The sequence below is a fragment of the Ochotona curzoniae genome, unplaced genomic scaffold, assembly GCF_017591425.1.
Source record: "Ochotona curzoniae isolate NIBS_2020 unplaced genomic scaffold, NIBS_Ocur_1.0 contig_4792, whole genome shotgun sequence".
Lineage (NCBI taxonomy): Eukaryota > Metazoa > Chordata > Mammalia > Lagomorpha > Ochotonidae > Ochotona > Ochotona curzoniae.
The window spans coordinates 691,701-715,420 of NW_024466389.1; the positions used below are offsets into that span (position 1 = coordinate 691,701).

The following is a 23,720-nucleotide window of genomic DNA, read 5'->3' on the forward strand; positions in this document are numbered from 1 at the left end:
ATCTGCCTGTGCCCCGCCTCCTTCCTCACCTCCGTCTCTCCTATTGGAGGTTGGGGGTCGGGGTGCTGGGAGCCCCGTGCACTGTGCATCCATGCCCCCCTCAGCTCCAGCACCCTGCGCTGCCGTGGCCAGGAGAGACCCCCAGGGAAGGCAGTGGAGGGAGGGGTGAGGATGCCGAGCGGTGGTGCCCAGGGCTCTGTCCCGGGCAGGGGCTGGCGGTGGCTAATCCATGGCCGTCACCTGGTAGGAGGTGTCACCCTGGGAGGTGTCCGCGGCTCTGGGAGCCTGAGGCCACCCCAGGCCTCCTGCTGGGCCGGCCACCTGCCCACCTTTCCCCACTCCATGGTCCCCGTGGCCCAAGCAACCTCCCGCAGGCTGCCCTGTGGGACGATGGGTCACCTCCCGCAGGCTGCCCTGTGGGACCCCGGGTCACCTCCCGCAGGCTGCCCTGTGGGACCCCGGGTCACCTCCCGCAGGCTGCCCTGTGGGACCCCGGGTCACCTCCTGCAGGCTGCCCTGTGGGACCCTGGGTCACGTCCCTCGGGGGACTGGAGTGAGGTACACGGCACCCCGCCTGACGAAGCCCCCCGCAGCCGTATCCCATTGCCCAGGACATGTTGTCCCTGCCCGTTAGGAGTTGGCTTTGCCAGGGAACACTGGTTGGTGCCACCAAATACAGACCAGGGTGCGCCTGGCAGGACTCCTCTCACGGCCCCGCCGACCCCGGCCCTGCAGCTGCAAGCAGATAGTGGGGTGCCCGGGTGGCAGGACCCTGTGAGAAGCTCCTAGGTCACCCCGAGGGCTGTCTTGTCCTGCTCCCACCCCAGGGTGTGTGAGGTTTGGGGGGCCACTGAGCTCCCACCCCACCTCTGGTAGGACTGGCGGGAGGGAGGGATGATCAGCGCCCAGGACCACCTGCACTTGTGGCCTCTGAGTGGAGTTGGCTCTGTGTCCACCCCAGGCCAACCCCCCAAGCCCCAGGAAGGTGCTGCTTCTGCCCGGTAGCCTGGAGCCGGCAGCCGGGCTGCTGCGAGTTAAGGGCAGGCGGGGCTCCTGTGGGAAGGCGGGCCCTCAGCAGCCTCACCCCGCCCTGCCCCTCCCCGGTCCTCCTTGGCGGGCGACGGTGGCGCTGCTGCGGCCAGCAGGCTTGGGCCCCCAGTATGGGCACTGTGCCCAGGGCCGGAGCTCCATCCTGGCTCTGGTGGGCTGCAGTGGGAGTAACAGCAGGACTGGCACCTGAGGGCAATGGAAGAGCCGGAGCCCCCTGGTGGGCTCAGCCAGGACCAAGGTGAGGGGATGGGGGTTGTGAGCCGGGGACAGCTGGCAGGCACTGGACACCTTCCTCAGGGGTCTCTGGGAGCAGGGACCCTGCCCCACTCCCTGTGCCTGCTCCGTGGTGGGAGGTGGGAGGAGGTGTCAGCTGGCAGCCCTGCGGTCAGCACCATGGACAGGGCAGCCACGGCTTCCCTTGGGGGGTGCAGTTTGCTGGGGCGCCCTGGGGTTAGGGTGCTCTGCAGCCACGGCTCAGCCACATCCTGTGGACCTGGGAAGCAGTGGGCGGCACGGGCCGGGGAGGAGAGGGGCCTGGGGCTTCAGTTCTGGGCGAGGGGTAGTCCTTCCAGCCAGAGGGTGGAGGGGGCGCGTGACAGCAGCTGCAGCGGGAGTGACCCGGGCCTGACAGCAGGCAGAACTTTCTGCTGCATGGGTGAGGAGGTGGGCAGAGGTGGTGGGCACTGCACTCTCCCCAGGGTGGGCCAGTTGAGGGCTGTGAGCTGGCTCCCGGGTCAGGCCCAGGCCCGTGGCACACGCCACCCCCGGCCGTCACCCTTAGGGCCCGTACTGCTCCTGCTCAGTGGGGGTGTGAGGGTGGCGCGGGAGGGCATGTCCCCACGTGGGACTCGGAGGCCAGCATCCTTCACGAGCAGTGTCCATCTGCAGCTCCCTGATGGAGTCCCCATGGCCGAGCTGGTGCTGAGGTGGCTGCAGGCTGTGGGTGCCGCCCAGCCCCGAGTGCATCCTGTCCCTCCATAATTCCACTCTCACTACCTGCCCAGTCCTGCCAGTTGCCACTGCCCTGAGCACCTGCTGTTCTGGCCAGGGCTCGGGGTCCATGCGGGATGGAGGGAGGGGAACCCCCCACCTCGTCCGCCCCCCTTGGGGCTCCATCTGGTGGCTTTTTAGGAAAGACCGCGCCCCCTGGTGGCCATCCGGACCTCGCTGCCCTCCGGCTCCCCGGGAGCGTCGGGGGTTCTGTCCTTGCACAGGCCGCATCTTCCGAGAGCCCAGGCCAGCCGATGGCCCTGAGGGAGGGGCTGGTGTGCGGCCGGCCCAGGGGCCCGAGGCTGGGAGCTGTGAAGTGGTCTATTAATAGTCGTTATGATTAGCACCCCGAGAGCCAGGTGCCATGTGCCACCAGCCAGCTGGGGACGACCCAGCGAGGCAGGCGTCGGGGTGGGGGCGGCCTTCCCCGTGTACCGTCCACTGGCTGCCGCCAGGGCATCTAGCCATTGCCGTGCGTGGGGCCAGGGTTCCCGCCACCTGGTGCAGCCACTGTGACCGCACGCCCCAGGCCTCAGCCACTGCCGATGTTGTCGTCCACCCCAGCTGGGCACTGCACCAGGCTGGGCTCGGGCCAGGCTGCTCTGGCCCTGCCGTCCAGGGCCGTGCCAGGGGTGGGCCAGAGGAGGGGGCTGTGCTGGCCTCCCCGGAGCCAATGCAGAGGTCCATACGTCCGGCGACCCCTGCCCTGCCCTGCCCACCTGGACCTCCACCGACGGCGGCATCTCCCTCACCCCTTCGGCACCCACCCAGGGACCCCAGCACCCCATCAGCTCTGGCACCTGCCCTGGGACCCCAGCACCCCATCAGCTCTGGCACCCGCCCTGGGACCCCAAGGCTGGCTCAGACCCCTGGGCGCTCCTGGGGAGGCGGGCAGCCAACTCACTCCTGGAGGAAGGAAAAGGCCGAGCAGCTTCTCGCTGATGTCCAAATCAGGCCATTCGTGTGTGGGCCTGGGGCCACGTCCTCCTGTCGATGCAGCACCATGATGCCACCTGCATACAGCCCAGAGCACAGCCTGAGCACCTACTGCACACAGCCCAGGACACAGCCTGAGCGCCTACTGCATACAGCCCAGGACACAGCCTGAGTGCTTGCAGCCCAGGACACAGCCTGAGCACCTACTGCGTACAGCCCAGGACACAGCCTGAGTGCTTGCAGCCCAGGACACAGCCTGAGCACCTACTGCGTACAGGCCAGGACACAGCCTGAGTGCTTGCAGCCCAGGACACAGCCTGAGCGCCTACTGTGTACAGCCCAGGACACAGCCTGAGCACCTACTGCGTACAGCCCAGGACACAGCCTGAGCACCTACTGCGTACAGCCCAGGACACAGCCTGAGCGCCTACTGTGTACAGCCCAGGACACAGCCTGAGCGCCTACTGCACACAGCCCAGGGCACAGCCTGAGCGCCTACTGCATACAGCCCAGGACACAGCCTGAGTGCTTGCAGCCCAGGACACAGCCTGAGTGCCTACTGTGTACAGCCCAGGACACAGCCTGAGCACCTACTGCGTACAGCCCAGGACACAGCCTGAGCACCTACTGCATACAGCCCAGAGCACAGCCTGAGCGCCTACTGTGTACAGCCCAGAGCACAGCCTGAGTGTTTACTGCACACAGCCCAGGACACAGCCTGAGTGCTTGCAGCCCAGGGCACAGCCTGAGCGCCTACTGTGTACAGCCCAGGGCACAGCCTGAGCGCCTACTGTGTACAGCCCAGAGCACAGCCTGAGCGCCTACTGCATACAGCCCAGGACACAGCCTGAGCGCCTACTGCGTACAGCCCAGGACACAGCCTGAGTGCTTGCAGCCCAGGGCACAGCCTGAGCGCCTACTGCGTACAGCCCAGGACACAGCCTGAGTGCTTGCAGCCCAGGGCACAGCCTGAGCGCCTACTGCGTACAGCCCAGGACACAGCCTGAGCGTCTACTGCATACAGCCCAGGACACAGCCTGAGCGCCTACTGTGTACAGCCCAGGACACAGCCTGAGTGCCTACTGCGTACAGCCCAGGACACAGCCTGAGTGCCTGTTGCATAGAGCCCAGGGCACAGCCTGAATGTTTACTGCGTACAGCCCAGGACACAGCCTGAGCGCCTACTGCGTACAGCCCAGGACACAGCCTGAGCGCCTACTGCGTACAGCCCAGGACACAGCCTGAGCGCCTACTGCGTACAGCCCAGGACACAGCCTGAGCGCCTACTGCGTACAGCCCAGGACACAGCCTGAGCGCCTACTGCGTACAGCCCAGGACACAGCCTGAGCGCCTACTGCGTACAGCCCAGGGCACAGCCTGAGCACCTACTGCGTACAGCCCAGGACACAGCCTGAGCACCTACTGCATACAGCCCAGAGCACAGCATGAGTGCTTGCAGCCCAGGGCACAGCCTGAGCGCCTACTGTGTACAGCCCAGGACACAGCCTGAGCACCTACTGCGTACAGCCCAGGACACAGCCTGAGCACCTACTGCATACAGCCCAGAGCACAGCATGAGTGCTTGCAGCCCAGGGCATATCTGAGCGCCTACTTGTGCTGCTAGGGTTCAGTCTGAGCACCCACTGTATGCTGAGCTGAGCCCGGAAGAACAGAGTACGGGGATGGGATGCACTGGCTTCCCAATAGTTAGGCAGGGCCTGTGGTTGTCTGTGGAGTCTGCCTGAGTGCCCCCTGCTGCTGAGCATGGACGAGTGCTTCAGAGAAGTGAGGGGCATTAGGAGAGAAAGGGGCCTCGAGGGGGCACGGGGGTTCTAGCTGTCCCGTCTAGTGCTCCGTGTGGCCGTGCTCCCTGCAGCCCTGCTCTGTGCTCCGTGCTCCGTGCTCCCTGCGGCCCTGCTCTGTGCTCCGTGCTCCGTGCTCCCTGCGGCCCTGCTCCGTGCTCTGTGCTCCCTGCGGCCCTGCTCCGTGCGGCCCTGCTCCCTGCTCCGTGCTCCGTGCTCCCTGCGGCCGTGCTCCGTGCTCCATGCTCCATGCTCCCTGCTCCGTGCTCCGTGCAGCCCTGCTCCCTGCTCCGTGTGGCCCTGCTCTGTGCTCCGTGCTCCCTGCTCCGTGCTCCATGCTCCATACTCTGTGTGCGTCTAAGTGTGAGGACAGCAGGCAGGGCTGCGACTCTTGGGGACGCGGGAGCCATGCGTCCTGCCAGGGTTGTCAGAAGCTGGCATTGCCTTTCCTGCCTCCCTGGGGAGAGTGTGGCCCCTGCGAGTGCTGGCACGGGCTGCGGGGCCTACTGTGCCAGGGCAGGCTCTGGCAGCCCTGGCTTGGCGAGGGTTTCGTGGTGGGATTCAGCTGTCCCTGACAGCGTGAGGTGGAGGCACGGCTTGGAAGAGCTGCTTCCCTCACCTCCAGGGCCCGGCTGAAGTGGTCAGCGGTCCAGCTCAGGCCACAGACCGAGCCGAGGGGCCTGACCCGTGTCCCTTCCTGCCCTTTCTGTGCCACGTCCCTTCACGTCAGGCATGGAGCCGGCTGAATCCAACAGGCTGGGGTGCCCTCCACACAGAAGGCCACGGGGGTATTGGGGTTAGCTGCCTGCAGCCGTGTGGTCAGCAGAGGATTAGGCTTGAGGGCAGGGACCCCTGGGCAGGCAGATGGGTCCCTGCCCACCCCCAGCTGGGAAGGACAGTGGGCCTTGAGGGGCTGTGAGGAGGAGTGAGCAGGTGTGAGCCCCCTAGCCAGGACCATGGTGAGGCCACATGGCACCCCTCACTACTCAGCTGGGGAAGGGGGGCATGACCCCTTTCGTGGAGCAGTGCCCCTCAAGCAGGGCATCAGGCTGGCAGATGGAGTTGTGTGGGCTCAGCACTGCCATGGGGTCCAGTGAGTCTGATCTCTCCCTGGGGACGTCTACGTAGTGCCCTCTCCCGGCTGGCCAGGGCGGCCATGCCCTCTCCCAGCCTGCCGGGGTGGTTGTGCCCTCTCCCGGCTGCCCTGGGCAGCAGTGTCCTCTCCCAGCCAGGGCGGCCGTGCCTTCTCCTGGCCAGGGCAGCCGTGCCCTCTCCCGGCCAGGGCGGCCGTGCCCTCTCCCAGCCTGCCGGGGTGGTTGTGCCCTCTCCCGGCTGCCCTGGGCAGCAGTGTCCTCTCCCAGCCAGGGCGGCCGTGCCTTCTCCTGGCCAGGGCAGCCGTGCCCTCTCCCGGCCAGGGCGGCCGTGCCCTCTCCCAGCCTGCCGGGGTGGTTGTGCCCTCTCCCGGCTGCCCTGGGCAGCAGTGTCCTCTCCCGGCGGGCACTGGCCCCCTGATACAATCCCATGGGAAGTGCCCAGCCAGTAGCAGCTGCATTGGGTTCTGGCTGATTTGAGTTGGTTTTGGTCAGACAAGCAGGGTGCTGCCACTCTGTGGCTTCCTGCTGCCTGGGACAGATGTGAGGGCCAGGGACCGTGGCACTCACCAAGGTCAGTGGTGTGGGCTCACCGGTGGGCCTGGCTGGTGTGAGGGGACAGGGCTGGCCATGGCCTCAGCGTCAACACCCCTGCTTTTCTGGTGGGCCCCTCCCCCGCACACTGTCCCTCCCCACATGGCCCCCTCCCCCATACACTATCCCTCCCCACGTGGCCCCCCCCACATTGGTCATCTCTACATAGCCCCCTCCCCCGCACACTGTCCCTCCCACATGGCCCCCTCCCCACCAAGCTGCGTCCACCCTTCTGAGCTGGCCAGGGCAGGCTGTGGCCTCCATGACAGATTGGCCTGCATGGCGACTGCTGCTATCCAGCCTGCGGGAACCCCCAGGGGAACCCCAAGTGTAAGGGGGCGTGGTGTGGGAGCAGTGGCTGGTCTGGCATGGGCGCCCAGCAAGGGCAGGACCCCCGGAGGCCTGGCATGCCTGGGGCCTGTGAGTAAGCTCTGCCCGTGCCCACCACTGCGCCTGTGTCCGCCCTGCCTCTGCCTAGTGTCCGGCGTGGCTCTGCTCGCCCGGGGCCTCAGATGACCCCGCAACCTCCCTGGTCCTTCTGGTCCCCTGCTGGAAGCTCCCAGGCCTAAATCCCTTGGCCAGTGGGCCGGCCAGCTGGGATTAGCGTGGGGATTGTGCCTCAGGGTGGGTGGGGCTGCAGCCTGGTTGCCTGCCAGTCCTGGCACACGACCTCTCGGGGACCCCTTGTGGCCTGGGAGGGTGGGTGGCTGGCCTGGGTGCTGTCACAGGCAGCAGAGAGCAGTTGGGCCAATGCCAGGTGCTCCTGGGCAGGGGCTTCCGGCTCCTTGTGCAGGGAGAGGAGGCAGAGCAGAGAAGGGGCTGCTGGCTGACGCAGTGCTGCAGCTGGGGCAGGGCCCTGGTCCCTGCTCGCCGCACCCCTCCCCGGGAATGCCCAGCCCCTGGCCATCCACGGCCAGCCTGACCAAGGGGGCGGTGGCCTGCCTGGCTGAGGCGTTGCTGTGGGCGGGGGGCAGCGTGGTGGTGTCTCCACAGGGGCTGCCTGGCCTGCTGGGTAAGAAGGCTTGGCCTGGTCCCTGCCGAGGGGGCCGAGGGGGGGCTGGGGTCCTCCCTCTCACCCGGCACCACCTCTGGGCTCTTCTCTGCTTCTCGGGGGGCATGGGGTTGAACCCGGGGTAGGGGGAGGCTTGACAGGCCCCACCTGGGTGTGCTGGGTGGGGACATGGGCTGCTGTCAGCCCAGCCAGGGCTGGCCAGCATAGGGACCGCAGAGGCAGGCGGGGGCCCTCCTACTGTCACTTGAGCGAGGCAGGGCACACGGCCAGCAGCTGATGGGAGGGAGAGACCACAGATGCTGCAATCCCTGCCCTGACTGGGCTCCCCCTGTCCCCTGCCTCCCCCCACTGCATTTTGGGGTCCCCCAGGAGCGGGCCTCTTGGGTCTGTGTGCCCTGGCAGGTAGCATAGCTTTCTGTGAATCTGGGTGCAAGGACCACCTTCTCCCCTGGGACTTCAGGCTTCCCACACAGGAGGGCGGTGTGCTGGGGACTGCATGCCCCAGCCAGCCGTGCCACTCCGTGCCTGGCCTCCTGGACACACTGACTCCTCGGAGCCCCCGCCTCTGCCCCGCTCCCTGTGGGCTGTGAAGGCAGGCTCCTGGACCGACCCCTGCCCTGGGACAGAGGGCCGCCGGCACAGATCTAGGCCGTCAGGGCCAGGCGGGCAGCTGAGCGGGGCCAGCAGGTTCTGGGGGGGTCCCCAGGGCAGCTGGGTGTGCGCCAATGCACGTGCGTCTCTGTCGTCTGCAGTGGAGCGCTGCATGCGCGCCATGCAGGAGGGGACGCAGCTGGTGAAGCTCCGCGGCAGCTCCAAGGGCCTGGTCCGCGTCTACCGCCTGGATGAGCACCGCTCCTGCATCCGCTGGCGGCCGTCGCGCAAGAACGAGAAGGCCAAGAGTGAGTGGGCGGGGCCAGCGTGCGTGGGCGTGGCAAAGAGGGAGCAGGCAGGACCAACAGGGAATGGGCGGGACCAGGGGCGAGTGGGTGCGGCAAAGGACAAGTGGGCGTGGCCTGGCCCGAGGGGCGGGGCTGGTTCGAGCGGGCGTGGTCGGCCCGAGGGGCGGGGCTGGTTCAGGTGGGCGTGGCCTGGTTCGAGCGGGCGTGGCCTGGCCCGAGGGGCCGGACCTGGTTCAGGTGGGCGAGCCTGCCCCGACGGACACGCGGCCCCACGGACACGCGGCCCCACGGACACGCGGCCCCACGGACACGCGGCCCCACGGACACGCGGCCCCACGGACACGCGGCCGGCCGCCCCGCGCCTGACCTGCCCTCCTGCTGCCCGCAGTCTCCATCGACTCCATCCAGGAGGTGAGCGAGGGCCGGCAGTCCGAGATCTTCCAGCGCCACCCCGACGGCGCCTTCGACCCCAGCTGCTGCTTCAGCATCTACCACGGCGGCCAGCGCGAGTCGCTGGACCTGGTGTCGGCCAGCGGCGAGGAGGCCCGGCTCTGGGTCACCGGCCTGCGCTACCTCCTGGCCGGCATCCGCGACGAGGACAGCCTGGCCCGCCGCCAGCGCACCCGCGACCAATATCCTTTCGGCGGCGGGCGGGCTGGCGGGCGGCCCGGCTCGGCGTGTTGGCCCTAACCCGCCCACGTGGCTCAAGCAGACGTTCGCCGAGGCCGACAAGAACGGCGACGGCAGCCTGAGCGTGGCCGAGGTCCTGCAGCTGCTGCACAAGCTCAACGTGAACCTGCCGCGCCGGCGGGTCAAGCAGATGTTCAGGGTGAGGGCGGGGCCGGGGCGGGGCGGGGCCAGGGCCAGGGGGCGGGTCAAGCAGATGTTCAGGGTGAGGGCGGGGCCGGGGAGGGGCGGGGCCGGGGCCAGGGGGCGGGTCAAGCAGATGTTCAGGGTGAGGCCGGGGGCGGGGCCAGGGCCAGGGGGCGGGCCAAGCAGATGTTCAGGGTGAGGGCGGGCCAGGGATGTGGGGCGTGGCAGGGGCGGGGCCAGTGGCGTGTAGGCGGGGCTGGGGCCAGGCCTAGGGGCGGGGCCGTGCCCGGGCAGCTCGCCCACTGGCCCCGGCCCAGGGCGGAGCCAGGTGCCCGGTAGCTCCCTGGACGTGGCAGGCATGCTCAGCTGCTGCGCCCGGAGTGCGGACGTCCTGGCTGTCCTCTCCCATCCCACTCCCTGCTTGAGCGGACGCTGGGAGCCACGAGGCCGCCCCCCAGCCCGACGGCTGCCGTGTCCAGCCCCTGCAGGCTCCTGGCCGTGCTCTCATAGCTCAGCGCACGGGGAAGGGGCAGGTTGCTCACTCAGGCCTGCACAGGGCCCTGGGACCCCCAAAAGGCCCACTTGGGCGACGGGGCTGGCCCATGGCTTCCATCACCCTGCCTGTGCCGGCCTGAGCCTGCCCACCCTCGGCCTCTCGTGGTGTCCTCTGGTTGTGTGGAGCAGGGACGACGGAGAAGGCGGGGTCCAGGCTGGAGGAGGAGGGTGTGAGTGCACGGAGGTTCTGGGAGTCTGGGGGTCCCACTTTGAGCTCTTGGCGCGCAGGAGCTCAGGGCAGCCATAGCTGCCTGCTGTGTCGCAGGACGCTGGGCCCAGGGCTGGACTCCGGCCTGTAGCCTCTGGGAGGCCAGGGGCAGAGGGTGAGACCCCCTGTGGGCTGAGTTCTGGGGCAGCTCCAGGAGGAGCAAGGATGGGACTGGGACCCCAGACAGCACATGCTGGTCAGCCGCTGGACAGAGCTTGGCCCTGGCGCACCTGCACGGCCACCTCCTGCAGGGCATGGTCAGGCGCGGCCTCCAGCCAGCCAGTCAGCTGCAGTTAGCATCAATTAGGCCACAGAGAGATCTCGGTGTTACTTCCGCTGCCTGGAATTGCCTGGTCAGAGGTCTGGATTGGGTAACTAAAGGCTGGGTACATTCATTAACCCTCAGTGGGCCTGAGGCTGGAGCCTGGCCACACCCTGCTCTCAGACCCACTTGCCTCAGGGGACACCTGGTGTGAACTGAGGGCCCCAGGGCGACTGCACTGGCCTGCCCTGCGCTGGTCTGCTGTACCCCGGGCCTGCCATGCCCCAGACCTCTGTGTCATTTCATGGTGGGGTTTTCTTGAGGCCACTGGGTCAGGGCTCTGGCTCTGGGGCCATGGCAGTGTAGCCCAGTGCACGTGGCTCTCCAGCTCCAGTGTGGACACACGAGTCCTACTGGGTGCCTACCTGCCCACATATCCATGGTGCCAGGAGCACAGGCCAGGGCCTTCCTGCCCCAAGCGACACTTTCCTGGGGGGACAAGGACAGAGGGTGTGGCTGCGCCAGCTGACTTGCTCACAGTCCTCTTTGTTTAGAGGGGACCTTGAGGCACCTCCCTGCCCTGCCCTGCCTCGCTGGAAGCTGAGGCCGACGTGGGAGCAGCTGTCCCAGTCTGTCCTGATATTGACCTGCCTAGCCCTTGGCCATGGATGTGGGTGCGGAGCTGCCCTCAGAGGCATGGCCAGCACAGATGCGCTCTCCAGGGCGCTCAGAGCCCTGCCACAGCCGGTGACAGTCCCGGCCGGACGACCCCAGGGGCCACCAGGGCGCTCAGAGCCCTGCCACAGCCGGTGACAGTCCCGGCCGGAGGACCCCAGGGGCCACCAGGGTGCTCAGAGCCCTGCCACAGCCGGTGACAGTCCCGGCCGGAGGACCCCAGGGGCCACCTGAGTGCCTTGGCCACTGGGGTGATGGAAGGGGTGGCAGGTGCTGCTCCCTCTTCCAAGCCAGGTCCCCACGTCAGGAAGTCGAATCTGGAGCTCAAGGGCCCAGCAAAGCTCCTGGCTGGAAACGTGGGACCACGCGGGACAAGCTGTGTGCAGGGAGCAGGCAGTCTGAGGGCAGTGGGCCTGACTGCTCCCTGGCCAGGTCCCCAGAGGTCCTGGCGGCCCTCCTGGCAGGTGTGTGTGGGCCCTGTCCAGCAAGGCGCCTGAGCCACACCCTACAGGGCCAGGGAAGGGGGCTCCCCTGGGCCAGGAAAGGGGGTCCCCAGACCAGGAACGAGGATCCCCAGGCCAGGGGAGGGGCCCCCAAGGCTGGTCAAGTCCAGTCAAGGCACATCTGTGCTGCCCAACCTTGTGGCTCGAGAGGGGCTCCTGTGCCGCCCTGAGTTCCCTCTGCACAGCGGGAGCCCCGGTCACTCTCTGGGCCAGCCCTGACCTTGGCCTTTGCCGCTGGCCTCCCTGGCTCTGGCCCTTGGTGGGGCAGCTCTGAGACTGCTGGGATTCCCTTGTGTCCCCCGGGGGGCACACATGTCACTACCCAGGAGACCTGGCCACCAGCGCCCAGGCCTGGGGACGCTGCATGGCACGGAGCCTGGCAGGAGCAGTTCTGGAGTGGGGTATCACTGGCAAGTGTGGGGTGTTGATGCCCATAAAGGAGGTTAGTGCCATGGTGAGATGTGGCCTGTGTGAGGCTGTCGCTCCTACCCCAGGGTGGGGTGCTTTGTGGGGTCTGGTGGCAGCTGCTCCTGGAAGGCCAGGCTGCTTTCTGGAGGGCGTGCTCTCCCTGGCTGCAGAGGCCCTGGGGAGCCCAGGAGCCCAGGGAGTGGCCCTAAAGCAGTGTTGAGGTTGACATCAGGGAGGTTGGCGTGGGGCAGGAGGGCAGGGCACAGGGAGGCTGGCGTGGGGCAGGAGGGCAGGGCACGGGGAGGCTGGCCTGGGGCAGGAGGGCAGGGCACGGGGAGGCTGGCCTGGGGCAGGAGGGCAGGGCACGGGGAGGCTGGCCTGGGGCAGGAGGGCAGGGCACGGGGAGGCTGGAGTAGGGCAGGAGGACAGGGCACAGGGAGGCTGGCGTGGGGCAGGAGGACAGGGCGCGGGGAGGCTGGCCTGGGGCAGGAGGCCCCGCAGGGCCCGGCTAGTGGCTTTGGGGGACATCCCTCTGCCTTGCAGGAGGCTGACACGGATGAGCACCAGGGCACGCTGGGCTTCGAGGAGTTCTGCGCCTTCTACAAGATGATGTCCACCCGCCGGGACCTCTACCTGCTCCTGCTGTCCTACAGCGACCACAAGGAGCACATGGACGCGGCTGACCTGCAGCGCTTCCTGGAGGTGGAGCAGAAGGTGGGGCTGCCTGCACCTCGTGGTCTCTGGAGCTCAGGGCTGCTGTGCCTGACGGCTGCCTCTCTCCTCTGAGGCCTGTGGGTGCTGCCCGGGATACCGCGGCTTATCCTGGCACTTGCTGGTCCCGGACCGGGGTTCCATGGTCTGCTGCTAAGAAGCAGCCCTTCCCTGCTCTGTCCTGGGCTCCTGGGCCCTAGGAAGTCCTGTCCATCCTTTGGGGCCCAGTGGTCTCTGGATACTGCCTCACCGGCCTCAGGGGCCTGACATGGGCTGGGCACCACCGCTCTGGCGGCAGGAACTGGAGGCCAGCGAAAAAGGGGTGGGGAAGGCCACAGCTGCTGGGCAGAGTACCCTGTGGGGCACCCCGTGTCCCTCTGTAATCCTGGAGGCAGTCTGTCTCTGCACCAGTGACTGCCAGACAGGTGTCGACACAGCGGTTAAGTCGTCTGACACTCCATGTCGGGGTGGGTGGTCCTGGGGTCAGTCTTGTCTTTGTAGTCTATCCTTACTGATGTGCAACTAGGAGGGGTCCTGGGTGTGTGCGGACCTGGGTCCCTGCTGCCCTGGGCAGGGGGCTGTGTGTGAGGTCCTTGGTCTCTCGAGACACATAAGGGGGCATGGTCCAGCGGAAGGGTCCGAGTGGTCAGCCAGAGAAGACCACCCGGGGTCTTGGTAGCTGCTCTGGCCTGGCTGACCCTTGTGTGGCCTGAGCAGAGGTGGGGTGGAGGTGCCTGAGGCTGGCCCAGACTGGGCACCTGCTAGCCTAGGCTTGACCCTGCTCATGCCTAGATGGTGGGCGTGACCCTGGAGAGCTGTCGGGACATCATCGAGCAGTTTGAGCCATGCCCAGAGAATAGGCGCCGTGGGGTGCTGGGCATCGATGGTGAGTGTGGGGGAAGGGCAGCCACCAGGCCTTGTTCCCCGTGGCTCACCACACCCCACTGCTCCCCACACCTCCCGTGGCTCCACACGGTTCCCCAGACCCCCCGGGGCTCCATGTGCCCCCTGTAGCTCCATGTGCCCCCCGGGGCTCCATGTGCCCCCTGTAGCTCCATGTGCCCCCCGGGGCTCCATGTGCCCCCTGTAGCTCCATGTGCCCCCTGTAGCTCCATGTGCCCCCCGGGGCTCCATGTGCCCCCTGTAGCTCCATGTGCCCCCCGGGGCTCCATGTGCCCCCTGTAGCTCCATGTGCCCTGGTTGCCGGGGCGGGGCCCAGCGTGGACCCAGGGTGACCCTCGCCCTGCCCTGCCAGGCTTCACCAACTATGCTCGCAGTCCGGCCGGCGACATCTTCAACCCAGAGCACCACGGCGTCCACCAGGACATGACGCGGCCACTGAGTCACTACTTCATCACGTCTTCGCATAACACCTACCTGGTGGGGGACCAGCTCATGTCCCAGTCTCGGGTGGACATGTACGCCTGGGTCCTGCAGGCTGGCTGCCGCTGTGTGGAGGGTGAGTGAGGCTGGAGGGGCCAGGCGAGACCCCAAATGCCCCCAGGGTGACCATGCCCCCTGCATCTGCAGTGGACTGCTGGGATGGGCCTGACGGGGAGCCCATTGTGCACCATGGCTACACCCTGACCTCTAAGATCCTCTTCAAGGATGTGGTGGAGACCATTAACAAGTACGCCTTCATCAAGAACGAGTGAGTGGGGGAAGAGGGGGAGGGGGCAACCCCAGATGTCCAAGGACTGGGGGTGTGGCAGGGACAGGGGGGCCCAGGGCCGGGGGTGTGGCAGGGACGGGGTGGCTGAGGGCTGGTGTGTGGCAGGGACGGGGTGGCCCAGGGCCGGGCTGTGGCAGGGACGGGGTGGCCCAGGGCCGGGGTGTGGCAGGGGCAGAGCTCCCGGGTGGCTCAGGACTGGGTGCAGGAGCGCCTGGTGTCCGGCACACACTGGGGACAATGCTGCTCTCAGCTGCCCTTGCAGCAGCGGCCCCAGGGAGCTGTTGGCATCCAGACCCACTTTGCTGTCGCTCAGTTCTGGGCGACAAACCAGTGTAGCTTCCGGAGCCGAACAGGTGTTGGTTGCCTGCAGTCCTGGGCCGCCAGCCAGGGCACACAGCAAGACTGGGTTAGGGAAGGACCCAGGAACGCCCACCTTCGCACATCCCACCTCTGCCTGAGGACTGGCGAGAGGAGGGCTCTGCCCTCTGATGTCGAGCTGGGTGTGTGGCCAGGCTCCTCCTGGGGCCGGAAGGGGGCAGGGCCTCCTGCAGGTCGGGGTCGGAGGGGTCGTCCGTGACTCCATGCCGCACCTCAGCTTAGTCCAGGCGGTTTTCCTGGCATTCCTGGTCACCTCTGGTTTTTCCTGCTATATATTGATCCCACAGCGTCTCAGCTGCCCCCGTAAGGCCTCCTCTCCCACCACTCAGCTCTCAAACGTTTACCATTGGTTTATAGACTTACCTATGTGAGAGGCAGTTACACAGAGACGCAGGGGGAGACCTGCCATCTGCTAGGTCACTCCCCATATGGTTGTGACCGCCAGAGCTGCGCCGGCCACCAGCAGCCCTGAGCTCCAGCCTGGACCCCCTCCTGGGGGCAGGGCCCCAGGCGCCTGGCCGTCCTCCACTACTTTCCCAGGCGCCTTAGCAGGGAGCCAGGACTTGAACCTGAACCTGTATGGGGTGCTGGCGTTCCAGATAGTAGCTAGGCCTGCTACACACAACCATGGCCCTCGGCCAGGTGCTTTTCAAACCTTGGGGACCTCCTACCAAGACAGCCAGCAATCTCCCCCAAGCCTCCTGTTCAGCCCGGCCCGGCCCTGCCCTGTCCTGTTCAGCCCTGCCCAGCCCAGCCCTGCCCAGCCCTGCCCAGCCCAGCCCTGCCCAGCCCTGCCCAGCCCAGCCCTGCCCAGCCCAGCCCTGCCCTGCCCTGCCCAGCCTCACCCTGTGGGTCTTGCCTGGTGGTGGCAGGTACCCGGTGATCCTGTCCATTGAGAACCACTGCAGTGTGGCCCAGCAGAGGAAGATGGCCCAGTACCTGACTGAGATCCTCGGGGACAAGCTGGACCTGTCCTCTGTGGGCGAGGAGGCCATGGTGCTCCCGTCTCCGCAGATGCTCAAAGGCAAGATCCTGGTGAAGGTGAGGCGGGGTCGGGGCAAGCCCGGCAGGATGGCCACTTCGCACTCGGCGTCGGAGCTGTGGGGAGCGCCCCCCCACGCCACCCCACCTGTCCCATCCCCTGGAGCCCCTCCCCCACTCCTGTGCCACCCTCCCCCCGGCCCAGGGGAAGAAGCTCCCAGCCAGCATCGGCGAGGATGCAGAGGAGGGCGAGGTGTCAGACGAGGACAGCGCGGACGACATGGAGGACGACTGCAAGCTGCTGGATGGCGACGTGAGTGGGGGCGGGGCCTGTGAGCGGGGCCGTGTCCTGCACCTGTGAGTGGGGCCGTGTCCTGCACCTGTGAGTGGGGCCGTGTCCTGCGCCTGTGAGCGGGGCCGTGTCCTGCGCCTGTGAGCGGGGCCGGGCTGCGTCCTGCGCCTGTGAGCGGGGCCGGGCTGCGTCCTGCGCCTGTGAGCGAGGCCTTGTCCTGCGCCTGTGAGCGGGGCCGGGCTGCGTCCTGCGCCTGTGAGCGGGGCCGGGCTGCGTCCTGCGCCTGTGAGCGGGGCCGTGTCCTGCGCCTGTGAGCGGGGCCGGGCCGTGTCCTGCGCCTGTGAGTGGGGCCGTGTCCTGCGCCTGTGAGCGGGGCCGGGCTGCGTCCTGCGCCTGTGAGCGAGGCCGTGTCCTGCGCCTGTGAGCGGGGCCGGGCCGTGTCCTGCGCCTGTGAGTGGGGCCGTGTCCTGCGCCTGTGAGCGGGGCCGGGCCGCGTCCTGCCCGGGCCGGGCCACCCGCTGGCCGCCGCTCCCCAGCTGCTGACCAGCCTGGGCCTCTGGGGCCTGTGGTCCAGCTGGCTCCTTGGAGTCGGGGCAGTGTGCTGGGTTGAGACTGCCCAGGCTCAGTGCCTGCCGGCTGCAGCCTGGAGCCTCTGTTCTCTGGCATCATTTCCAAGCAGCCACAGACGGGGTCCTGCCCCACTGCCCCTGTACTTCATGCCGAGGAGCGCCCCGACAAGGTCACTCTCCCCCCAAGAGCTGCCGTGGGAAGGCCCTCCCAGCCCTGTGCCAGTGCCACTGTGGTTTGACCATGGCAGCTGAGCCGGGGAGCCCCTGTGGGGCCCAGGCAGTCCTGGAATAGTCCCCCGGCCGCGGCCTCCCCTGGCCCCAGGTCTGCACGGGCAAACATGGCTGCGGCGTTCACTCATGGCCACTCCAGCCTGACGCCCAGGCCTGCGGGTTCCCCGTGGCTGCCAGCAGGAGGCGCTCCCGGCTGGGGTCCCGATCCCTGCCCCAGGCAGCGCTCAGCCCTGGAGGCTCGGGACACAGCTCCTTCTCCGCTGGACGCTGCGGGCAGCTCGGGGGTTGCAGGCTGCCCCAGCCGCCCCTCACGGGCGTCGCTGGCTTCCTCAGGCTTCCATCAACCGGAAACGCGTGGAGAATATGGCCAAGAGGAAATTGGACTCCCTTATGAAGGAGTCCAGGATCCGGGACCGCGAGGACCCCGACGACCTCTCCATCTCCACCACGCTCGCCAGAGCGGAAGCCAAGAAGGTGAGGCCTGCGCCAGCTGCTTCTCCACCTCCACCTGGTCGGGCGTGCCAGCGCGCAGGACCCACTGCCCCACGTGCACGTAGTTCTGCTCACACACGTGGACGAAAACGCGAGACCCTGGGGCCCTGCGTGCTGTCCATCTGCCGGCTCTGGCCTCTGCCGGGTTCCCATGGTTAAAACTGCAGGGCGTGGCGGGCTGGGCCTCGGGGCTGGGGCTCGCCTGCCGCCTCACCCAGCCACAGCAGGCCCCAGTCGGCCTGACTCCTCAGGACCTGGGCTGGGCAAAGCGTGGGTGACTTGGCAGAGCACACACGGCCCAAGCCCTTTCTAGTCCTGGGCTCCAGCTGCCAGTGACCGGGCAGTGTGCGGGCCCAGCGGTCCAGGCGGCTGGCACCAGGGCTGAGGCCGCAGGGTCTGTTGTCCGTGTTGTCAGAGCCACCGTGGGCTGCTCATGGCAGCTTTGCAACATCCATGGGTATGGGGGGCACTGAGACCCCCACTCCCCTGGGCTGCAGGCAGGGTCCACCCGTACCCTCTGTTTCTCCCTCAGGCTCAGGGCAAGGCGGAGGAGGACGCTGAGGCAGAGGAGGACGGCAGAGCGGGCAGGCAGAGCGCCCGCCTTCTTGGCAGCAGCTTCTCCTGGTACAAGGTCAGTGCCAGGTCCGGAGCCTGGAACGGGAAGCTCCTGCAGCCCCCAGGGCCGCACCGGGACCTTTGTGGTGCCAGCCGGGGCAGGGTCTGCCCGGGGCCGTGGCCACTCCTCGGGCCCAGCTCTGAGCTGGGTCTCCAGGGCTTACGACTCGGCCTGCCTGTACAGAAAAGGGGCAGTAAGAAGGTGGCCAGCGTGGAGGAGGGCGACGGCGATCTGGACTCTGCGGGCAGCCAGAGCCGAGGGTCAGTGAGCGTGGGGCGGGGGAATCTGCTGCCCCCCAGGGGTGCCTGTCGGAGGCCCCTGGATTCCAGGCCTGCGCTCAGCCCCGTGCACCTGCTCCCGTTCCCGCCCCCCACCCCTTGGGTGACCTGTGGGGTGCCCTGCCCAGACACCGCCCCCTGCCCGCAGGACAACGAAGCAGAAGAAGACCATGAAGCTGTCGCGGGCGCTCTCGGACCTGGTCAAGTACACCAAGTCCGTGGGCGCCCACGACGTGGAGATGCAGGGTGAGGCGGGGAGCCCGGGCGGAGGCAGCGGCGGGCCGGCTGGGAGCAGGCGCGGGCCCGGGCGGCGCCTGACGCTGCGTGCGCGCCCCAGTGGCGTCCAGCTGGCAGGTGTCCTCCTTCAGCGAGACCAAAGCGCAGCAGATCCTGCAGCAGAAGCCGGCCCAGTACCTGCGCTTCAACCAGCGCCAGCTCTCCCGCGTCTACCCCTCGTCCTACCGCGTCGACTCCAGCAACTTCAACCCACAGCCTTTTTGGAACGCCGGCTGCCAGATGGGTAGGTGGCCAGCCTGGCCCTGGGCCCGCCCCAGTGGGGACAGCCCTGGCTGACCAGGCTACCTTGCACCCCTCCCCGCAGTGGCACTGAACTACCAGTCTGAGGGGCGGATGCTGCAGCTGAACCGGGCCAAGTTCAGTGCCAACGGCAACTGTGGCTATGTGCTCAAGCCCCCCTGCATGTGCCAGGGTGAGGTGCCCAGGGGCCCGCAATGATAGCGGGTGGCGGGCCGGGGCGCCTCAGTGGCTTACACCCTCCACAGGTCCCCCGCCTGCCCTTGGAGGCCAGGCACCCCAGCTGCCCCGCTGATCCCTCACAGCCCTTGGCCCGGGTTGTACTGCCAGGACATGCCCACAGCCAGCCTGCACATGTCCACCTGAACCTCATGCCACCCCCACCCAGGTGTCTTCAACCCCAACTCTGAGGACCCCCTGCCTGGGCGGCTCAAGAAGCAGCTGGCACTGCGCATCATCAGTGGCCAGCAGCTCCCCAAGCCGCGGGACTCGGTGCTGGGGGACCGCGGGGAGGTAAGGCTGGCTGGCCGGGGGGGGGGCAGCCAGCAGGGCCCCACCCTCACCGCCTGCCCCCCCAGATCATAGATCCCTTCGTGGAGGTTGAGGTCATCGGGCTCCCGGTGGACTGCAACAAGGAGCAGACCCGCGTGGTGGACGACAACGGTGAGGGCCGGGGCAGGGGGTGGGGGCGGCCCGGCTGGCCGGCCGTGACCCTGCTCCCCGTGGCTCCCAGGTTTCAACCCACTGTGGGAGGAGACACTCGTGTTCACCGTGCACATGCCCGAGATTGCCCTGGTCCGCTTCCTGGTCTGGGACCACGACCCCATTGGGCGTGACTTCATCGGTCAGAGGACGCTGGCGTTCAGCAGCCTCATGCCAGGTGGGTGGGCTCCGCAAGGCCCCAGGGATGGGCCGCCACCCGAGGAGGAAGTGGCAGGGCCAGGGCAGCAAGAGGGCTTCCTGGAACAGGGAGGCAGGCCCGGATGCCCTCAGGAGCGTAGGGGTGGGAGCCTGCAGACCCCGAGCCTGGCGCCTGCTCCCCCAGGCTACCGGCACGTGTACCTGGAGGGGATGGAGGAGGCCTCCATCTTTGTGCACGTGGCTGTCAGTGACATCAGCGGTAAGGTGAGTGTGATGTGGGGTCCCTGGGCGGGGTCAGCTCCCCGCCGTGGTGCAGTGCTGCTGGGTGGGCGGTCAGTGGCCTCCACGTCCCCTTTCAGGCACCCGAGGCTGGACTCAGGGCCCAGTGCCCCTGCCCTGAGGTGTCCCTGCCTGGGCGCTGGGTGCCTGCTCCCTTCAGGGGTCTGCCCAGCTTTGGGGGTGGGTGGGGGTGGCTGCGTGGTGCACAGCAGTGGCTCCTGGGTCCTCCCCAGGTACCCCCACTGGCCGCGCCCCTCGACCTGGGCCAGGGCAGGCCTCTGAGGTCCCCAGCTGCGGGACCCGGCTGCCCCCTGCCCGCTCAGGTCCAGCCTGCCCGGCGCAGCGGGGCCGGCAGTGGCAGGGTGCCTCACTGGCCTCTGCTGTGTCTCTTTGCTCTTGCAGTGAGCGCCCCCCTAAGTCCAAAGTCCAGTTTAGGAGCCATGCAGGTACCCCGCATGCTCGGCCGCGCCCCGGCACCCGGGGTTGGCGTAGCATTTGGAGGCTGTGAGCTCCTGGGCTCCGGGGCCATCTCCGCCTGGGGGCTTTTGAGGCAGATCCAGGATTCCCCAGGCCCCGACCCTGCCCTGTCTGCGTCCATGTGGGGCATGCTGCCCCCCTGGCGCCAGGACTCCAAGCCTGAATCCTGGACCTTCTTCTAAATGGCCGCCCGGCCTGCATCCACCAAGCCACACTGGACTCGGAACCTTGAATCAGGACGAACTGATTCAAGCGCCAGCCACCTTTGCGCCACTGCCCGGAAGTGGGCCCTGGCCGCCAGGCCGGCCACTCTGCACGGCTCAGCCATGATGGGGAGCGGTTGGCGGGTGTGGCCAGGGGCTCTGCGGGATGCATGTGAGGGTCCTGGTTGGCCCTGGTGGGCGGCTCCTGGCAGGGAGCTGTGCCCTGGCCACAGGGGCTCCTGTGAGCAGAGCAGGGGCGTCCAGGAGGACTTCCTGGAGGAAGGCAGCCTTCAGGGCCTCGGGGCACACAGATCTCGAGCTGGGTTCTCCTGGACAGGTCCTTGTCTGACTTTCTCCGCACGCCGGCCTCGGAGCAGGTGCGGGGAGGGCCTGGGCCAGGTGGATCAGAGTGAGTCCCCTGGTCCCTCACCTATCCCGGCTGCCTGCCCACTGGTTCTTGGTCACAGCGTAGGGCTTCTGCCCGGTGGCCCAGCTGCCCCGGCCTGCCCGCAGCCCCGGGCCCCTTTGGTTATGTGTGCCCCTTCCTTTGCAGGTAAAGCAGGCTCTGGGCCTAAAAGGTCTTTTCCTGCGCGGCCCAAAACCCGGCTCACTGGACAGTCATGCTGCTGGGCGGCCCCTGACCAGGCCCTCCGTTAGCCAGCGGCTGCTGCGGCGCACGGCCAGCGCCCCCACCAAGACCCAGAAACCGCGTAGGGACTCCCCAGAGCTGGTCCTGGGCGCGCAGGACGCGGGTGCCCAGCAGGTGGACAACGCAGCGGCCCCTAGCCCCAGGCCTACCCTGGAGGGCGCAGCTCACCAGGGGCCTGCTGGCGGTGGGGACTGTCCCCGAGGTAAGGCACCAGCAGTAGCAGCAGAGAGGCCCCCCATGGTGGGGCAATCCCCACGGGCCTCCGATGGCCCTGGGCCTGCTGACATGGCCGCCACATGCATGAAGTGTGTGGTGGGCTCCTGTGCTGGTGTGGACGCCGAGGGCCTGAGCAGGGAGCGGCTGCCCAGCCAGGGGCCCATTGATGGGCTGGCACCTGTCAGCCAGCAGCCCCGAGCCCAGGCAGACTCACTGGGGGCTCCTGGCCATGGCCCAGGAAGAAGCGGATTGGAACCAGGGCGGGGCCCAGGCGGCAGCGCCCAGGTGCCCCCAGGGTCCCCGCGGGGAGAGCCGAGCGCCTGGTCCGGTCCACAGCTGGAGGAAGGTGGGAGTGGCTGCTCCGGGCTCCCCGCGGGTAAGGCTGGCCTGCCCGCCCGCCTCCTGCATGTGCCCGCTTGTCCGCCTCCAGCTGTGGCCTCTGCACCCCTCCTCCTGCCGTGTGAGTGTGTCCTTCGAGCGAGGCCTGGCACCTCAGCCGGCTGCCCCATGGTCACTGACGCCCCTCCTGGGCCTGTGGGTGGCTGCAGCCGCCAGGTGGGCGTGGCTGGGGGAGGTGCGTGAGCCTGGCCCTGCTCCTGCTCCCTGCTGGCCTCCCTGCCCGTCCGCCCGTCGCCAGGCCTCCCCCCCACTGACCTGCTCTCCTTTCTGTCCTGCCCCCATGCTGCCTCCGTAGTTAGGAACTGAGGCCCGTAACAGTCAGGTAACAGGCCCCATCCTGCCTCTGGAGGGTCCTGCCCGGGGGCCGGGTCCCTCACTCGGCCTCGGCGCTGTGGACTGCTGGCCTTCTCTGATTTGCCTGCCTGCCCTCCTCCCTACAGATGCCCTCCCGGTCCGCACGCCAAGCTCCACCTGCCCACCGTGCAGCCTGGAACCCATCCAGGAGGAGCCCACCCTGCCAGCCACCAGCTGTGCTGTCCCCTCCCAGAAGGGACCCTGGCGTCCCCCAGCAGCTGCGGTGCCCCTCAGGAGTGGGGGCCAGGGAGGTCCGGAGCAGGCCCCCAGAGAGCCATGCCCCAGCCAGCGCCCTCGTGGAGCCGATGAGAGTGAGAGCAGAGGCCGCTCCCGGGCCCTGGGCCAGCGGCCCCCTGTCAGAAGGACCAAGAGTGACGGGCAGGTGACCTCGGAGTCCCTGGCCGGGTCCTCCACGGCCCCTGCCATGTACTTGGATGCCACAGGCCCTGACCGGCTCTGGCAGCGGCTGGAGCCAGGCAGCCACCGCGACAGCATGTCCTCCGCCTCCAGCGTGTCATCTGGCGACACAGTCATCGACCTGGCCTTGTCCAGCCTGGGCCCCCGGCACCGCTCCACCTCGGCTGCCCGCCTGGGCCCACCTCCAGTGACCAAGAGCAAATCCAACCCTAACCTATGGGCTGCTGGGCCCCAGGGCTGTGCCGAGCTGCGGTCCCGGCCCGCGGCCCTGCTGGGCTGGCAGGAGTGCCCCGTGGCTGCCAAGTCCAAGAGCCTGGGCGACCTGACTGCTGATGACTTCGCGCCCCCCTCTGAGGGCAGCCGTGGCCTGGGCCCCGCACAGGGGTCGTGCCCAGTGTCGGGACAGGGGCCACGGCGTGACCCGCTCACCGAGCAGCTGCGTTGGCTCACGGACTACCAGAGTGGGGCCCCCGCGGCGCCCACTGGCCCGGTGACGGGCGGCCAGGGCTTCCTGCGGCGTTCATCCTCCCGCAGCCAGAGCCGTGTGCGTGCCATCGCCAGCCGGGCCCGCCAGGCCCAGGAACGGCAGCAGCGGCTGCAGGACCAGGGCTGGAAAGGGCCCCCAGAGGAGGAGCGAGGCACCCCCGAGGGCGCTTGCTCAGTGAGCCTCAGGGGGTGTGTGGACGCCTTGACCGTGACCACAGGGGCCGATGGCCTGCTGCTGCTGCGGCTGTGAGCCCGCTGGCCCGAAGGCATCTAGTGGCCAGGACTGGTCAGGTCCCAAGGGCAAGGTCCCTCAGAAAGGGTTGGCTGCTGGGACTGGCACCCGCACAAATGTTAGGCAACATGAAAATACTGACATTTCTAGAGGCAAAGCTCACATTAAAACAACCAAGTCCTTTTCCACTCTTCTGCTTTGACTTAAGCCTTGGCAGTGCGACGTGCCCTGGGGCCTGCCCTGTCCACTGTGTCCCAGACCCGGCTTTGGGCCAGAGTCCGCCCCTGGTGCCCAGCCTGCCTCCCAGGCCGGAGGTGTCAGGTAGTGGCCTGTATCAGGCCAGCCCAACAGGATAAGCCCCTGGGCTGAACCCTTGGGAAGGGGTCCCCGTGCTAAGTGGGCTGCTCAGCTCACCAGGCCGACCCTTCCCACCCACTGCCCCAGAGGAGCCCTCTGACTGCTGCCCCCACAGGCCTGGACACTCTGGGGGTGCTGGGGGCGCCAGCCTGTGCAGTGAGGCCGTGCAAGGACCAGGGCCTCCCTGTGAGCTGCTGGGTAGTGCCCACAAACATCAGCTGGCACCAGTGGGAGCCAA

The 23,720-nt window shown here is 68.0% G+C and overlaps 1 protein-coding gene across 4 annotated transcripts; it reads left to right on the top strand.

Moving 5' to 3' along the window:
* Positions 1 to 1,245: 1,245 nt before the first annotated feature.
* PLCH2 (phospholipase C eta 2) lies at positions 1,246 to 22,014 on the top strand. Of its 4 annotated transcripts, none has more exons than XM_040987769.1 (21): positions 1,246 to 1,288; positions 8,228 to 8,374; positions 8,763 to 9,006; positions 9,074 to 9,203; positions 12,342 to 12,512; positions 13,302 to 13,485; positions 13,762 to 13,968; positions 14,040 to 14,160; positions 15,432 to 15,600; positions 15,746 to 15,853; positions 16,966 to 17,106; positions 17,657 to 17,755; positions 17,924 to 18,000; positions 18,167 to 18,264; positions 18,356 to 18,538; positions 18,620 to 18,727; positions 18,941 to 19,065; positions 19,131 to 19,215; positions 19,286 to 19,432; positions 19,598 to 19,677; positions 20,926 to 22,014. In XM_040987769.1, the coding sequence occupies exons 1-21, from the start codon at positions 1,246 to 1,248 to the stop codon at positions 21,817 to 21,819; spliced, it is 3,561 nt and encodes a 1,186-aa protein (XP_040843703.1). In that variant the 3' UTR covers positions 21,820 to 22,014. The 4 variants fall into 4 exon arrangements, with proteins under 4 accessions (XP_040843703.1, XP_040843705.1, XP_040843702.1 ...); XM_040987771.1 differs by having other exon boundaries at positions 13,302 to 13,395; positions 13,765 to 13,968; positions 17,663 to 17,755; XM_040987768.1 differs by lacking the exon at positions 1,246 to 1,288 and adding an exon at positions 7,352 to 7,475 and having other exon boundaries at positions 13,302 to 13,395; positions 13,765 to 13,968.
* The last annotated feature ends 1,706 nt before the right edge of the window (positions 22,015 to 23,720 follow it).